General features: G+C 53.8%; 1 protein-coding gene and 1 long non-coding RNA gene across 3 annotated transcripts in view; one reads left to right on the plus strand and one right to left on the minus strand.

Moving 5' to 3' along the window:
• Positions 1-3,502: 3,502 nt before the first annotated feature.
• LOC135189838 (uncharacterized) lies at positions 3,503-5,519 on the minus strand. Its single transcript, XR_010308326.1, has 2 exons — positions 4,800-5,519; positions 3,503-3,900 (listed from the first exon to the last, which is right to left on the minus strand). It is a non-coding gene; the product is annotated as an uncharacterized LOC135189838 (long non-coding RNA).
• GATA6 (GATA binding protein 6) overlaps positions 4,649-17,488 on the plus strand; it is a 28,333-nt gene continuing 15,493 nt past the window's right edge. The window contains exons 1-6 of one of the 2 annotated variants that reach the window (XM_064170576.1): positions 4,649-4,766; positions 6,131-7,052; positions 10,797-10,963; positions 14,264-14,389; positions 15,832-15,919; positions 16,827-16,933. In XM_064170576.1, the coding sequence (XP_064026646.1) occupies positions 6,149-7,052; positions 10,797-10,963; positions 14,264-14,389; positions 15,832-15,919; positions 16,827-16,933 (1,392 nt within the window). In that variant the 5' untranslated portion in view covers positions 4,649-4,766; positions 6,131-6,148. The remainder of the gene's footprint in view (positions 4,767-6,130; positions 7,053-10,796; positions 10,964-14,263; positions 14,390-15,831; positions 15,920-16,826; positions 16,934-17,488) is intronic. The other variant, XM_064170577.1, reaches the window with a different exon arrangement.

Genomic DNA, 17,488 nt, shown 5'->3' on the forward strand with positions numbered 1-17,488 from the left:
GGGGCTTTGGCTGCTGGTTTGGAGTTTTTTGTTAAGAGAAAGAGAAAAAAAATAAATGCCTACAAGTTGTGCTGTGGAGATCGGGACGGAGGCAGGATAGGTAGCTAACTGCAGATTGAATTTGATATTGCCTAACAACCGTGATAAGGCCTGGGGCGGGAGGATGAGGAGGAGACTCGCTGTGGAGCGGTGGGAAGGGGAAGCTCGGCTCCGCCGTGCCCCTGCGTTAGCCGTTCCCAGCTCTCGCCCACCGCAAGCCCTCGCAGCAAGGAATCCGAGCAACCTTCCCCCGGGCTTTCCGCGTCCTATTCAGTAGAAGGGAACCCCGAAAACCTTCTCCTGCGTCCCCCAGGACCCCTGGGAGGCCCCCACGGCCCCATCCCGGGAGGCTCGGCAGCGGGGCGAACACCGGGCTGCCCCCGAGAGCCTGTGCAGCCGCAGCTGCCCCGAGCCCCGCGGCCCTGTCCTCCGGAGCTGGGCGGCTTTTCCTCTGGCCGCATTCTGTAGTTAAAAGTCGTGTCGAAATTAGCACTCGTCACTGCAAGGAACGCCTGGAGCTCAGCCCCGCCGCATCGTAGCTAAGGCGCTGGAGGTGCTTGTTGATAAAAGTATCAAAGCTAGGCCATTTTAATCACTTAAAACTAAAACCGCAGAGAAGCAATAAAGGCGAAGTTTAGCTCCTCATTTTCAAAGCATGTTCTAGGAAGCGACAGAACGCCTAGGCGCCTGCTGGACAGGAGCAGCTGGACCCCCTGGGTGTTGCTTGGGTGCTCCCAGCCACTCCCAGAGCTGGGGAGCATCGCCCTGGCCCTGCACACCCCCGGGGATCAGCTGCGGGCAGGGCGCAGCGCCGGCTCCGGGAGGTTACGCGGCAGCGGGAGCCTCTCCTCCGCGCTTCGAAATCGTTTTGGGTTGGTTTGGTTGTGGGGTTTTGTGTGTGTGTATGTTTATTTGGTTTTGGCTTGGTGTGGGTTTTTTTAAGGCTGAAATCATTAACCAGGTGGACCTCGGAGAGTGGAGGGGCAAATGAAAAGAAGACGCAGGTGTTTTGTTTCGAACAAAACCTCAACTCCGCTCTTTCAGGCACCTATTGCATAAAATCCCGCGCGGGCTCTCTGCTGCTTGTCTGGACGTCAAGGGTTGGCAGGCACCGTGGAAATCACCCAAAAGCACGGCCGCAGCAGGTCACCAGTGGCGAGGAGGCTGCTTACTGCAGCCTACTGCAGCCTCCTGACCGCTCCCTGCAGCTGGACATGGCTCAGGCCCTGGAGGAGAGCTGAGCTGCCGGGCAGCAGCGGGAAATGCTCCCCGGAGCCAGGGCAGCGGGGCAGGGGCAGCTGGGGAGAGCAGAGCCTACTGTCTGCAAGCAGCAAAAAAAAGGCTGGGGTCGAAGTCTGGGCTCAACCCCCCCCTCAGCCCTTCCCTAGGGTCTGTGAGGAAAGGAAAAAATAATTCCTCTCCGTCTTTTGTGATCTGGGGCTGTCTTCTTGCCATGAGACACATCTAATGGTTGCCAAAAGCATCCTCATCGTGTCCTCCCCACCTTGCTCTCGCCTGCCCAGGACTCTGATGATTTTGGGGTCAAGTTTCACGAAGCGCTGCCCCAAAGGCTGCCCCGCCCGGCCCGAGAGGGAGGCGATGGGCGGTGGGGAGGGCCCCTCTCCCCTGGGCTGAGGCTTGAATGTCTTTTTCGAGGCCGATGCGGATCGTCCCGCCGGCCTGCGGCAGGGATTTGATCCCTACGCGACGGGGAAGCCCGGGGCCGGCAGCTCCCCGCCGGGCTGGGCGAGCCGGAGCGCGGCCGATGGCCCAGTCGGTAAGTCCGCTTCAATGTCACAGCCGCCAGGGAATGGAAACAGTCGGTATCGCTGGGTGGCCTTGATAAAAGTGTATTTTAAGTAGCGCGGATAAGCGACGGGGAGAGGAGAGAGGGAGAGCTGCCGGCACGTCGCCTGCACTACCCGAGCTTATCAGCCCGGCCTCAGCTCCCCGGCAGTTTCTAAAGTACATTAAGTTACATAAACACGGCTCGCAAAAGGATCCGCCGTCCTGCGATGGTCACCAAAGTGACCCCTCGCAGCCGAGCCTCCCACGGCCGCAGCCCCCCGGGGGCACTGGGGCCCGGCCCGGCGGGCAATGCCCGCGGCGCCCGAGTATGCTTGTGCCTGGGGGCGGCTCCCGGGGATGTGGCCGGACCGGAGCCTTTTTTTCCTCCCCTCTCGCTCTAAGGTAGCCGTGGTAAGCGATCGGATTTGCACGAAGGAAGGAGCAACTACACCGACCCTGCACAGAGCTTTCCCCCAACCCTTTTTTGTTTGGGAAGTTGAAGTGCCCATGAGGGAATTCGTCTTAACTGGATACAAATCCTCTTTTTTCTCCCCAATCTGTCTCCTTCCCTTTTTGGCCTCAGCTAGCAGAACGACAGCTGCACCCTCTCCCCAGTTTCTCCTTTCCACACCTAGCATTCCCCCGCCCGGTTTTTCTCTGCGTTGTCCCTGCCGATGCTACCGGGACAGGAGATATCCGAGAGACTCCCGGAGCCCCGAGGTGAAGTTTACGTCAGAAGAATGGGATCTGGGAAGAGAGTGACGTCATGACAAGTTAGGACCCCAAGGCCACATGAGATTTGAGCGTTTAGAGAGCAAACTTGAAACGAAAAGGAGCGGATTAAAAAGGGGCGACTGGGAATAGTTTCCCACGCTGGTCCCAGTTCAAACTGGGTTTTCTTATCGGCTCTATCGGAGGAAATAAAATGAAACCTGTAGCCCGGCTATAACGTAAACAGGCTAATCAGCGGAGAAAAAAAACCCGAGGCGCCTGAAGTGTAAAACACAGGGCTCTCTGGAGCCAGGGGACGCGGCGCCTGCCAGACCAACGCGCCCGATCCACCCTCGGCCACTCTCAGCTCCCCTTGGCTCTGCACATGGGCACCTACACCTCCTCTCAACCAGCAAAGACAAAAACCAAGCCAAACCAAAAAACACAAACCCAAACACCATAGAACCTCAGACAAACCCCAAATTAAACAGCCGCACACAAAATAATTCAACAAACCAAACAGGGAATTTCTCGCTTTACATCGACCCTTCCACGGGTTTGATACACCCTCTGATTCGACTTGGGAAGGGACACTCAAAACCTTAAACGAAACGTGGCGTCTGAAGCCGCTTTTCAGCACAGACCTTTGTGGTGGCAGCAGCCAAGCATGGAGAGAAGCGGTTCGGGCATCTACACCCTTGCCCCCCTCCCAGCTTTCGCAGGTAAAAAACACGGGAATATGTTTCGCGTTGCAAATTGAGATGGGAAGGCACCGCCGGCCGTTTCCAGCCCATCAACAGCTGCCCCCGCCTGCAGAAGGTTGTTTTCTGTTTAATAGTGCACCCACTACAATATATCTAAAATTTAATTAAAAAAAAAAAACCAAACAACAAACAAACAAACAAAAAAAAACCCCAAACAATTTCAGCCTGTCAGGTTGACCAAAAGACGACCAAAAGAGAACTGACAAGAAAGAAGTATCGCCTTTAATCTGACAATTTAATAGGAAACTTTTTATCGGCGAAGTGCTTCTTTTCCGACCAAAGCTCTGCCTCGCTGCAGCACGAAAAATGAACGAGCACGGTAGAACTCGGAGGTCGCAATCCATTCATCCACACCGCAGAGGGCATGGCTCCACACAGGCTTCTACCGCCCCCCCAGCACTGCAAACTCTTCACCTCCCCATCACCTTGCCTGCAAAGACAGAAAGAAAAGTGGTGCCTACCCCAGGAGCGACAGCACCGGGCACCAGCAGGTCCGGGCTCGGTTTCATGCCTGCCGGGCTCTGCTCTGGTCCAGCCCTTTGCCACGGATGACTCTTTCTGTACAAACTGATGATGACAGATATCCAGCTGATAACCCCTGGTGAACGAAGTTATTTTAATTTCCAGTCACTTTCCTGCTAAGTACCGTATCAGTTTGTACACAGCTGAGATAAGAGGGCGGGAGAAGAGAAGAATAAGAAAGAAACGGAGGGGAAAATGCCTAGTGCCTGCTGCTGGGATGGACACATCCCACAGCTTGCAGTGGCTTCACCTGACGGTTGGGCAACTGAAGGAGGAGCCACATTTTTTCCCCTCGAATAGATCTAATTTTAACGACCGAAAATAAGGTGATTTGTGGGGAGGGGGCTGGGAGGGAGACGTTCATCTGGATGCTTAGGGAGAGAAACAGGCACACATCCCTCCGGGGACACTGCCAGGGGCTGTATGCTGCGAGGCCAGGAGGCACGGGGTCCTCAGGAAAGGTGAATATTCAGCCTAAGGAGGGCGTTATCCCTGTGCCAGCGTTAAAAGCTGAGAAATGCATTTTATACCATTCAAAAGACTAGGGCGTTTTGGAGGGCGAGTTCCCCTTCGCTCCTGTCCCACTTCCAGAACAGCAGTCGGGACCCCTCCCGCTGCGGACACCTCGAGGTGTCCCTCCCCGATCCCCGCCCTCCCCCCATCCCGCGGCGGCGGTGCGGGCCGGTTGCCCGCCGGGACTGGCACCCCTGCGGAGCCCCGTGTTTGTTTAGAGCTCGGCGAGCCCAATCAGGGCCGACTGCCTGCACTTTTCCGGCAGGGCTGCGAGAGGCGCCTCCTCTCTCCTTTTTATACATCGGCCGCCGGCAGCCGCCGCTGGACTCGCCGCCGCCGGACTCGCCGCCGCCGCTCGCCCCCGCTGCACCGGATTTACCGCCCGCCGCGGCCCCGCGCACCCGGCCCCATGTGGGGCACCGGCAGCAGGTTTGGCCCCTGTTTTTCTTTCCTCCAACCCACCTTCCTTCTCAGCCTCGCCGCGGCTTTCCCTTCCCGCTCCTCTCCGCTCCTTCCTCTCGGCCCTCGGCCGCTCCGGGAGGGCAGCGGCGGCTGCGCCTGATCGGGAGAGCCCGAGGGAGGCTCTGTGGCCAAACATCCGATGCTGGTGCCTGGAGCTGTTATCTGCCGGGCTCTTATCTCCCAGTTATCTCGCACGAGGCAGAGACCCGTTCGGTGCCTATTCGCGGGGGTCTCTGTGTGTGTCCTATGTTCATGTGCCTACGGTTATCTCCAGAACCCCGAGGTGGGCTGAGAGCGCGGAGCCTCGCTGGCCGCTCCTGCTGTCAGCTCTTTCGCTTTCCCTCCCTTCTCCTAGAGCCTGGGCAGAGGGGCCTCTGTGCCTGTCTTTTTGTCTGTCCGGCCTCTCTCATGCCGGCGGCTCCGGAATGCGGCCGCTCTTGGCAGGGGCTTCGCTGGCTGCAGCATGGGTGCCACACCGCCAAGGTGTGCTGGGGCTTGGGGCAGTCCCCAGCCAGAGGCGACACCGGCCTCTGCGCTAGGCACAGCCTGCCCGGTCCTGGCCCCGGCCTGTGTCCCAGACCGGCCGCGTACACGTCGGGGCCCAGCCCGTGTGCATCTCCCGGGTCCTTCGCCTGCTCCTCCTCCTCCTCCTTTCCGTGACCTTGGGCTGGAAATAAGCAAACAAACGAGGCGATGCGCGGAAAAGCTCACATCGCTCTCTGGGGAAGTAACCTTAAAGGGATCGGCTTACTAATTGTTTTCTCGGTGGAACCGAGTCAAATGACTCATTCATTGAAAGAACCATAATAGTAACTACAGCAGCAGCCGCCAGGGAAGGGGCTTTGCCAGAGACCGGGGAAAATGCCCCTCTTCCTCTCTCTCCCTACGTGCCTTCCAATGCTCCTTCCCTCCGGTGTGCTTCGTCTTCAGATCCGCAGCCCCAGGTGCGGAGGGCTCGGGAAGCAGCCCGCCAAGGAGCGGGGTCGGAGCATGAAGCCCTGTCCCCTAGGGACCGCGCTCCGCGGAGTACTGCGCAGCCGGCGGCTGCCAGCCCATGTTGACCTGGGCCGCCGGCTCCCATTCCTCGGAGGCGAGGGACAGCAGCGCCAAGGCGACATGACTGATTAAGCGCTCCGAGGGTCCAGATAAGGCCTGATGAATCTCATTAAGGGAGGGCGACGGGCTGTCCTGTTTGCTAACTTTGTTATCATTATTTCTCTCCCTCCCCTGCTCTTTTGTGTCCTTCTTCCCCGCCCTGCCCTGTGGACCCCCCCCTCCCCACCTCCACTTTTCCTCCTCCTCGCCTCCTCCCCTTCCCCATCCACACCCAGCAGCTAGAAGGGACCTGGATGGCCGTGGCTGACGGCGGCTGGTGCGCGGTGAAGCGGTGCGCTACGGACGCCGGCTGTTCCTCCAGCCCCTTCGCGACCAGGGAGCCGCGCCCGTCTCCTCCTTCGCCCTCCTCCTCCTCCTCCTCCGGCGACTCTCGGGCCGAGCGCGGCTCCTCCGAGACTTCACTGCCGGAGCACGACGGCAGTCACCGGCCGGCCGCACCGCCCGTCGCCGAGGCCAGGTCGCTGCTCTCCCCCTACGTGCACTTCGGGGGCCCTCACCCCTCCGGGCTGCCCAGCTGGGAGGACATCGTGCTCTTGGCGGATTTAGACCAAGCGAACAAGCTGATCTGGTCCAGCCGCGGTCCACGGCTGAGCGGGCTCAGCGCCGAGCAGCCCGAGGAGATGTACCAGACCCTGGCCATCTCGGCCTCCCAGGGCCCCGCGCCCTACGACGGATCTCCGGGCAGCTTCATGCACTCCACGCCCAGCTCGCCCGTCTACGTGCCCACGACCCGCGTGGGCTCCATGCTGCCCACGCTGCCGTACCTGCAGGGCAGCGGGGCGGCCCAGCCTAGCCACCCGGGAGGCGGCCACGCCGTCTGGTCCCAGCCGGCAGCGGAGAGCCCCTCGTACAGCAGCGGAGGCGGGTCGCACCCCTCGGGCCGTTTCCCCTACTCTCCCAGCCCGCCGGTGGCTAACGGGGCCTCCCGTGAGCCCGGCGCCTACAGCAACAGCCTGGGCGCCAGGGACCAGTACAGCCCCTTGGCCCGGCCGCTCAACGGCTCCTACCCGGGGCCCTACACGTCCTACGTGGGGCCGCAGCTCACCCCCGCTTGGCCCACGGCCCCTTTCGAGAACTCCATGCTGCACTGCCTGCAGGGCCGGGCCGCCCCCATCCCCGTCCGGGCGCCCAGCGCAGGTAAGACCAACTGCCGGGGACGCGGGGGTAGGGGAGGACAAAGCAGGGCAGGAGGGTGGCCACTGCCTCACATCGGGGCTGCCCGCGGGACGCAGGTGAAGGCGACGGCGAGGCTGCCCCGGCGTGAGGTTAGCTGGCTCGGCGACGTAAGGAGGCTCCGGTGCTGGTGACAGGGCGGTGATCCCGTGGCCATGGCTCTCGAGCTTGGGGGGAACACACACAAAAAGCGGAGTTGGTTGGAGTACGGCTGTGGGGGATGCAAACCTGCTGGTCTCGAATCGAATCTCCTGGTAAAACGCTCGCTTTTAAGCTCCCCAGTTCCATACAACCCTATTTCCTCCAAATGCCATAATTCGGCCACCAAATGGGGACAAATTTGCTGCGAATTAATCTCTGGCGTACCGTGGAGGGAAAACTCAACCAATTTGGGGTTATTTCACCTCCAAAACACTTCACTACTTGGTTAAGAGCGAAAAGCAGCAAAGCAAAACCACCGGCAGGAAGGAGAAATCGCATTTATAAACCGCGGATAAAATACGGCATCTCCAGATGAGATTTTACTTTCCCTTCTGAGTATATTACATATGTATATATATATATATATATATATATATATATATATATATATATATATATATATATATATACATACACATATATATATATATGTAAGTTATTTAATGATTTTTTTTTTAATGTAAGAAATTCTCGGCGTCATTAAATTAATTGTAGAAGCAGAGGCTGAGCTGCCATGATGTAGTCAGAGGTAGAAAGATTAACGATTATTGCAGTCTCTTCAGCTCCTGACTATATGTCTGTATATATATAAATACAGATGTATAGAGAAGGGGGTGTGTGGGTATGTGTATATGTGTGTATATATGTACATTTACCTACAGTTTTATTTAGATATCGTTTTATTTATGTATCCATGTGCATGTATACAAAATATATGCACACACACAGACTCGATCAGCATTTGCTTTAATCACAAGCCCCCCGCCGGGGAGGTCTGTTTTATATACACTGTAATTTTCTCTTTCGCTGCAGTCTTGCAGAAAAAGACTCTCTGGCTTTTCACCTTCCCATAGCAGCGTGCACCATGCTGCTCCTTGCTGGCGCCTGGTAGAATTTGGGCACTTCCAGGCTCCCACTTGGTGCTTACTAACGTGGCAGGGAAGAAGACTCAGTTGTAGTGGTGGTAGGAGAAGGACAGAGCCAAGCTTCGGGTGACCCCGAATTTGAGTTTTTCAACTCAGGTTCCATAAATTACAGGACAACATCAGGCGATGAGGAAAACAAAATCCCGGGGTTTCTGGTTTGGTTGGTTCGTGTTTGTGAGGGCGTTTTCGATTGTGTTTTTGGCTTGAGCTTGGGTGGTGGTTGGTTTTTTTTTGTTGTTGTTGTTGTTGTTGCTTGTTTGCAGTTTTTCTGTTTTGCGTTTGTTGGCTTTTTTGTTTTGCCTTTTTTTGTCCTTTTTTTTGGTTTTGATTTTTAAAAAAAATGTTTGTTGGTTTGGGGTTTTTGTTTGGTTGTTTGCTTTTTAATTATTTTATTTCGGAGAAAGATGGAGTAGAAGAATTACAAAGCGGAGAGGAGAGAGGTAGAGGAGAAGAGGCAGAGGAGGGAAGGCCGCAGGGAGCTGGAGGAGGCTGGGGCAGGTAGTGCCAAGCCAGCCGGAAGGGCCACGGCAGCTTCTCCTGCTCCCGGGAATCTCTTGTCCGCCTCTGTGTCCCCTGAGCTGCTTCCTGCGGGGCCGCCGAGCACCGGCCCAGCTGGGAATGGGCAGCAGGAGCAGCTGCGGCGCTGGGGCAGCTTCCTCGGCTTTCCCTGGACACACCAGTACCGGGTTTAGCCTTACAGTGAGGAGAAAGTGGGTGCCGGGGCAGTTGTTTCGGCGAGCCGCGGCAGTCGCATCTCGAAGCAGCAGCAAAGCCGCAGCCACGCATGGCCCCGGTCAGGGACTGCCAATTGTTGCCGAGATATATTTTAAAAAGCAAAATACGAGAGCGTTTGACACAGCTTTCTTAAATTTGTTCTTAGAGTTACTAAAACAATATCTAAAATTAAACCTTGATTTTGCTTTCCTTGGAGATAAACACATTTCTCCTGCACCAACGGGAGAAATATTTTTGACTGCCCGAGAAGAATTGTCATGGCAGAATTTCTTTCTGCGGGCAAGAAGGTAAAGTTATAAAGTAAATGTAAAGTTATAAAGTAAATAAGTGAGACAAATAACTGTTTAACTTCCAGCGTCCTTGAAGCCTTAAGCATTTTCCTGATTACAGTCTTCAGTGACGCTTTTAGTGCAAAGATTAATAAATCTTAGCGATGTGCTAAGAGCTGCAAACTGACAACGTCAGTTGAACTGTGCTCTCTGGACTCTGCCGTGTGCTCGTTCCTGTTTAGCTCCCAATAATTCGCAAACGCAGGAGGGAGAGAAATGGAGTTGGGTGGGTACGGGCCAAGAGGACGTTTAGTTCTCTGCTGAATGCCCACTCTGTCAGCGCAGCCCTGTTTCCAAAGCTGCCTGACGTTTACAAGCTCTTTCGCTTTACAGCCCGGAGCTGCTAAACGAAACGTAAAAGAACAACCCAGTGATGAATGGAGGCAGGTAGCGGAGGGGCTGGAGGGAGCGAAAAAAATCTATGGCCAGGTTATGAGCCTGAAACAGCCTTCCTATGCTCAGCTCGAAAGCTGCTGCAGAAAGCCAGACACTTCCTTTCATTACTTATATCCTATTATTATCTTCGGGTAAAATCCCTGCTTATCCTCCCCCCCTTCCCTGCATATTCATATTTATTTTCCCCCTCCGTATTTCTTTTTTCTCCTCTGTGTTTTTTTGTTCCTTCTGAAATACAGAGCAGTGAGTCAGGACAAGAACACAAAGATTCGCAGCGGTGAAGGTGTTTTTACCATTCACTTATCTTCATATTTTCTCTTCTGCCGTGCATTTAGGTCCCCCCTCCCCTCTCTCTCTCCCCCTCCCCCCCCCCCCCCCCCCCCCCCCCTTTCCTAGTAGCTATGAGAGCAGAAGGCAGCACACTGCATATTTCCCCATTTCCTCTATTTCCTACCAGTTTAACGAAGTAGCCGAGGCGACGTGGTCGCTCCCCGTCCCTGCTTTGGCACAATAAAGTCCCAAACTCTGTCCCTAAACTGGAAGTTTTTATTGGTTTTGAAGCATTTAAAATGAGAGTTGGAGTAAAATCTCCTTGCCTAGTCTCGGCTCGCGGAGATACTGGGCACAGCCAGAGCTCCACACACCCCAGCCCTGTGCTCCAGCTCCTTTTGGAAGCGAGGCTATCTGGCAGACACCGAACTCCCCCTTGTCCCCCTCCGAAATCGAGTGCACTCCTCTGTCCTCCTCACGGAGCTTTCACCCCTCGGGAGGGCCCCGCACGGCTCCAGGCAGAGGCACATTCCGCTGCCCCCATAGCGCCCGGTGCCCCTCACTCCGTCCCGGGCAGCTCGTCCCTGCTCCGCTTTCTAAAGCGAAGGTTGCACCGGGAGCGGCAAAGCCTGGTAGAAGTCTAGAAATGAAGCAAATAGTAACTGAAAAAGAGAATTTGGTAGCAAGTCGGCGCCTGGCCGCTGTCACTGCCGGGGACCTGCGTTCCGAGGGCTGCTCTCGGTTCCTTGTTCGTCGGCTCGTCCGGGGCAGCGCTCTGCGAGGTTCCGCGGGGCTCCGCGCCTGCCTGCCGCCGTGTCCCAACTCCTGACCCCTCTTCTCCTGTCCCCCAGAGCTGTTGGAGGACCTGTCCGAGAGCCGGGAGTGCGTCAACTGCGGCTCCATCCAGACCCCGCTGTGGAGACGGGATGGCACCGGCAACTACCTGTGCAACGCCTGCGGGCTCTACACCAAAATGAACGGGCTGAGCCGGCCCCTCATCAAGCCCCAGAAGAGAGTGGTGAGTGGGGTTGCAGGGGAGGGTGTGTGCGAGAGAAGCTGTTCTTGAGCTACCCCTGGTCAGCGCCAGCCAGGGGAAAGCCAGAGCATGGACGGGCAGGGCAAGTAGAGTGTGTTAGCCTGCAGAGCCCCTCAGCTGCAAAACCCAAGTGGGCTTCTGGCCAGGTTTGAGTGCCACAGTGGTCCCGATGAGGGGTGACAGGAGTGACTTTAGCCCTTTGGGTGCTGTTTCAGGCCCACCTCCAGGTCCTGTGCTGGTAAAATCTCTGCTCTCAGTGAGCCAAACACCCAGCGTGGGCCTGCCTGGCTTTTTTTGAGCTGATGGACATTGTGGCTGAGGGCACATCAGCTGCTTGGAAGAAATGAGTGCTGCTGATGTTGAACGTTTTTAACAGAAAAAAAAATTAATAATATTAAAACCAAAATAATCAGGGTTGGAAAGTGTTTGTTCAGAGAGCTAGGAGTTTCTCCAGACCTGCTTTGTTTGCTGGGAGCTCGATCCTTGGGAATGTAAGCAAGTTTTGTATATAATTCAAAGCAAAGCAATTGTTTAAACAATGATCATAGCCTTTGTTTTGTTTCACTCCTAAGAAATCAGCAGCAATCCTTCTAAAAATATACTCCTAAAACTAGGGGTGGGAAGTAAATAGTACAAACCAGAACCCCTGTTTATAACTCAGGCTGGCACTGTGAATAGGCAAGGAGAAAATTTAATAAGTGGGAACTGGACATTCTGTTTAGCAAACCTGGGTGGAGGTCAGCAGGGAGAGAGAATACGTCCTGCAGTCGTGGCTGCTAGCGGGCGAGCCACAATAAATCATGCTGCTATAATCCAAGCTGATGTTTGGACCCTTGTGTATGGAGACAGCGTATCAAACCCATCAGCCCTTCGAGCCCCTTTCAATCACACCAGCTGCTGTGCTCCATGCCTGTTTTCCTAGCCTTAAAACACATCCCCTTCTTGATTTCACAACCCTTTGGATTTACTGCCCCGATGGGAACGAGGGAAAGCGAAAACCCAGCACGCGAGGGTGGGAGCAGGCAGTACGAGCTCCAGGACCAGCCCCTCCTCTGCTCCAAGACCTTGCTTTCAACCAGAGTTAATGGAACTTCAAGACAGGGGTCGGTTACTGCTGGGTGCCCATTTTTTTCCTAGCTGGTGACCCACTACACTTCATGACACAGGATGTTATCCTGTCACTGGGGACAAAGGAAACCCGGGGCCAGACCTGAAGGGGCTTGTCTGAAGCCTCGGAGCTCTCACCCAAGGCAGATTTGGAGGAGATGATGCCCACCTTTGGCATTTCTGTGGGGTTTTTTTTGTTTCTGTATTTCTTTGTGGGGGTGAGGAGAGCAGAGCAGTCAGACTGCAGCCTGATTTCAGCCTGACACAGCAGTGAAGTCATTTGGAAGAGCTCTGTGTAACAATCCCGACCAGCACCCCAGCCATAACTATAAATCAGCCGCGACTGGCTGGTCATACGCTTGGAAATATGTAGGTGAGAAGGGAAAACGTTTTGAAAATGCTAAACATGTTTAGGTTGCCCAGGAGTTTCTGATAGAATTCCTGCAGCAGGGAAGTCATTTTGGCTTCCAAACATGCCCCCAAAACCCTCCCTCTTTGTTTAGATCCAGGAACGAGCTGAAAGTCTGTGAGATAAAATATAGGAAGCTTGATACCAGGCTGCACGGGGAGGGGGGAAGAGAACAATTTCTCTTCTTTCCAGAGAAAGAAAATGCAGTACATGTGCTAAACTCAGCCCTGCTCTTTTCACCCAATCCGTGCAAAACCCATGCTGAATTGAGGGGTGCATCTGGGCACCGGGCAGAGGTGTTTATTAACCAGGTCACAAATGGTGTTTTCATGAGACCTGGGCTTTTAAGACCCCAAAGCTCATGTGTGTACTTCAGCCTATAGCACCCTTGGCTGTTGGTTGCTTGGTTGGGTTTTGGTTCTTGGTTTGTTTATTTCTTTATGCTGTGCAATTAATAACTGATTACCTACCCAAAGTTGCAAAATTCTTAACGGGAAGCTGTTTCTGAGCTCTGCTGCAAGGTGATGGTTTAGTGCTGGAGGAACTCAGATAAACCCCAAGAAACTGGGTTGCTCCTTTGGAATATTCTCCATTCACCAAATGCTTTTTTCTCGGCTTCCCAAGTGGCAGCCAGCCCTGTGGTATCAAAGGTGACTGAGTTACACCTAACAGCCCAGCAGTAAATGATTCAAGAGGAAGGGCATTGTCCCCTTAAGTTGGTAATTTCTGTTGTGTGGGTGCTTTATAGTCAGGATCAGATCAATGCAAGCCTCCAACCCCGGCTCCTGCGTGCAAGCTTTAACTCGGCTGCCAGACACAGGCAGCTAGGCACAGGGTTTTTACCGGGTGGGGTGTTTTGTTTTTGACAATGTGATACTTTGAGAAAGGGTAGATTTATGGTGTGGCTGGAATTCTTTGCTTGTGATGAACGTAAAAGAGATCACTTGTTACAGGGGACTTTTATAACCCATTCACCTTCATTTCACATGTTTATGAGGACTGCCTTCAGGGATGATATACAGCCCGTGGCCATAAAGCTCTGGGTTGTGCGGTTATTTCTGATACCAGGTTGCTTCACCCTGGCTCCAAACTCCACGGAAGAGTGTCATAAATGGCTTGTTTGCAGTGGGGGATCTCCTTGTCACCCACCAGCTTTTCTGCTCTGTAAAACATGCTCCCAGGGCTCACTGCTCCTTGTGCAAGTTGCAAATGAGACGTGATAAAAAGAGAATCCGCCGTGGCATGCGCTACCCCTGGGGTGCCCAGGAATGCTTTGCCCAGCCGTGATGCCACCAAGGGCAGGGCTTTTAAGCAGCTGACTCTTCCAAGCAGTTGCGAGCACTGGTGGCAGGTTCAGAGATGCTTTTTTGCCCGCCACGTAGGGCAGAAAGAGTTGGACTGGCTACAAGAGGGATATTCTTTCTTCTCAGCTGGCTGGAGCTGTAGTGGAGATGTTTCCCAGATGTCCTGCTGGAGGAAGAGCCAGTGCCTGGTGGCCTGAACAGAGAGCCCTGAGTCAGCAGCTCCCAAATGCACATTGTGCCTCTGCCACAACTACCTGTAGTGGCCAACTCACAGTACCTTTTCATGCCAACTTTCCAGCCTCTGAAATAAGGATAACCCTGCTTTATTCTGGGATGTTGCTGATAGATGCTACCGACCTCCCCTCTTGCTGTCCCTGCTGTGTGCTGAAGCACTTTCTATAAACCACAAAGACATAAAAACTTTGCTCCTGCCTGTCTGCTCACACCTGTGCTTGCCCTTAGCCCTCATCCCGGCGGCTGGGACTGTCCTGTGCCAACTGCCACACCACGACCACCACCCTGTGGCGCCGGAACGCGGAGGGTGAGCCTGTCTGCAACGCCTGCGGCCTCTACATGAAGCTCCACGGGGTGAGTGGCTGCTTGGCCAAGGCAGATTCCCTGCCAGCTCTGATGGCGCTTTGGGCAAGGGCTGCTCTTCCCACTGCCAGGTGGCTGGCAGCTCTGGGGTGCTCCCTTGCTTTGGGCCAACATTGGTCTTGACTGGCTTTAGAACAGAGTTAAAAATCGTGACTAGAATGTATGAGAAGGCAAAACAGAAGTGTGCTGTTAGAAAAGGGTGCTACCTTTTTAACAGGTTGTGCTTTTAACAAGTTGTGTGCTTGCTGCTGTAGCTCTTCCAAGAGGTTTGGCCAAAGAAATCACCTCCGGGTGAGCGGCAGAGGGCTTCTGGCCACTGGGGTTTAAAGCAGCTCTTCAGCTGTTACGCCCCTAGCCCTTTCCTAATCCAAGTTTCCCTGGGCAGGCAGAGTTGTGCCAGCACAATCTAAATGTAAGTCAAGCCAGAGCTGTGCCAGCAAAACTTTCATCACCACTGCAGCTTTTGCTAGGTAATAACAGAGGAAGAAAACAGCTCTGTCCTGAATGTGAGAGAGGATGTTCTGGAACAGGCTTGGAGCCTCTTTTGCTGCTGTGAGTTAAACTTCCAACATCACTGCAGCTTTTGCTAGGTAATAACAGAGATAAAAACCATCTCTGTCCTAAATGTGAGAGGATGTCCTGGGACAGGCTTGGAGCCTCTTATGCTGCTGTAAGTTAAGCTGCAGTCAAGGACAAGTGCTTGAAGAGCATTAGCAGTGCCTGGGACTTGGTCTATTCCTCAAGCAAAAAGGTTGAACCACATGCCATGTTTAAACATTATACTGCACATGCTTGAATTGTCTTCCCTCCAACTCGTGCTACCATCAAGCTAGAATGTATTTTGAGCCACTGTTTTCTGTAGAATGAAAATGATTGATACAACACAGAGCATAAAGCTGACTTTGGAGCATATTTTCCCTATAAGCATAAATTTCAACACTACAAAGCTGCACCACAGGCAGAGCTGCTTGCAAGAACAAACACTAAGCTGATTGTGGCCCAAAGGTTTTGTGCTAAGACACTTATTGGCAGAGCTGGTCTGCAGGAAGAGCATTTTGTCCTCTCATCGTCATTCTTGCTTTCCAAGATCAGCCAGAGGAGGTAATGCCTCACTGATGGGAAGGAGGACGTGGGGATCAGGTACACCCAGTGCCTTTTACACCACCTACAGTCAATCCATGGTGGTTTTCCCTAAAACTCTGCTGGTTACCTATTGCCTGGTGGAGGTGTTGGAAAAACTGGGGGAAAAAACCCTCCCTCCTTTATTTACTGAGCTAAACCTCCCTTCAAAACACATCCACAAGTGCAAAGTTGTTTTGGTGACATCAGAAAAATTGGCTTGCTGGATAGGCATGAAAATGCCATCTGCTTTTGCTGTGTGTTCTGATTTTTGCTGTCTGATGGTGTGGAAATAGGTATGATACTTTTTTCAGGTTCCCCGACCTCTTGCTATGAAAAAAGAAGGGATTCAGACCAGGAAGCGAAAACCTAAGAACATAAATAAGTCCAAAGCATGCTCTGGTAAATATAAAAAGATAAGAGAATTGATATGAAAGAGGGCTGCTGGGTCTGGGGGCTTGACTGAGCTGCAAGAGGGTTGTTGGGTTTGATCTGAAAGAGGGGTGTTGGGTTTGGGGGTTTGATTGAGCTGCAGGAGGGTTGTTGGGTTTGATCTGAAAGAGAGGTGTTTGGTTTGGGAGTTTAATTGAGGTGAAAGGATTGTTTGATTTGGGGGTTTGAGCTGCAGGAGGGTTGCTGGGTTTGGGGGTTTGATTGAGATGCAAGAGGGTTGATGGATTTGGGGGGTTTGAGCTGCAGGAGGGTTGCTGGGTTTGGGAGTTTGAGCTGCAAGAGGGTTGCTGGGTTTGGGGGTTTGAGCTGCAAAGGGTTGCTGGGTTTGGAGGTTTGAGCTACAGGAGGGTAGCTGGGTTTGGGGGGTTTGAGCTGCAGGAGGGTTGCTGGGTTTGGGGGTTTGATTGAGCTGCAAGAGGGTTGCTGGATTTGGGGGGTTTGAGCTGCAGGAGGGTTGCTGGGTTTGGGGGGTTTGTGCTGCAGGAGGGTTGCTGGGTTTGGGAGTTTGAGCTGCAGGAGGGTTGCTGGGTTTGGGGGTTTGATTGAGCTGCAGGAGGGTTGCTGGGTTTGGGGGTTTGATTGAGCTGCAGGAGGGTTGCTGGGTTTGGGGGTTTGATTGAGCTGCAAGAGGGTTGCTGGGTTTGGGGGTTTGATTGAGCTGCAGGAGGGTTGCTGGGTTTGGGGGGTTTGAGCTGCAGGAGGGTTGCTGGGTTTGGGGGTTTGAGCTGCAGGAGGGTAGCTGGGTTTGGGGGTTTGATTGAGCTGCAGGAGGGTTGCTGGGTTTGGGGTTTGTTTGCTTATTCTTTTTTCCCCGTGTCTGGGCAATATTTTGTAATGCCAGTTCCTGACCTTCCAGGTAGCAGCACCACTGCAGTCCCCATGACTCCAACCTCCACCTCCTCTACCAACTCAGACGACTGCAGCAAAACTGCTTCCCCCAGCGCGCCGCCCGCAGGCTCCGGGGTAAGCCAGGGCTGAGCAGCCTGTGCTGTTATCGCAGCTTTTATCTTATCTGCCAGGACAATAATCTAAACAAACTTGGCACTTTTGTTAGCTGATACTGGAGCAAGATTTTTCGGAGGATGTGGCAGATAGCTGTGAACAGCAGGAAGAGCTGAAGCACTTTACTGACCTCTTGGTTAAGATCTAGATAGGCTATGGGTTTTTTTTATGATTAAGTTAACTGCAGCTTCACCCCAGACACTGTCCCAGAATCACAGCAATGTGCAGGCTGGAAAAGCCCCCCAGGAGCACCAAGTCCAACCTACAACCCTGCTCTACAAGATTCACCTCAAACCATAGCCCAAGCACCACATCCGATCGACCCTTAAACACCTCCAGGGTGGGTGACTCCACCACCTCCCTGGGCAGCTCATTCCACTCCCTGACCACTCTCTCTGTGAAAACCTTTTTCCTAATGTCCAATCTAAACCTCCCCAGCCTCAGCTTGAGGCCATTCCCCCTGGTTCTGTCTCCAGGTAGCTGTGAGCAGAGCCCAGCAGCAGCCTCTCCACACTG

This window comes from Pogoniulus pusillus, chromosome 34 (genome assembly GCF_015220805.1).
Source record: "Pogoniulus pusillus isolate bPogPus1 chromosome 34, bPogPus1.pri, whole genome shotgun sequence".
NCBI lineage: Eukaryota > Metazoa > Chordata > Aves > Piciformes > Lybiidae > Pogoniulus > Pogoniulus pusillus.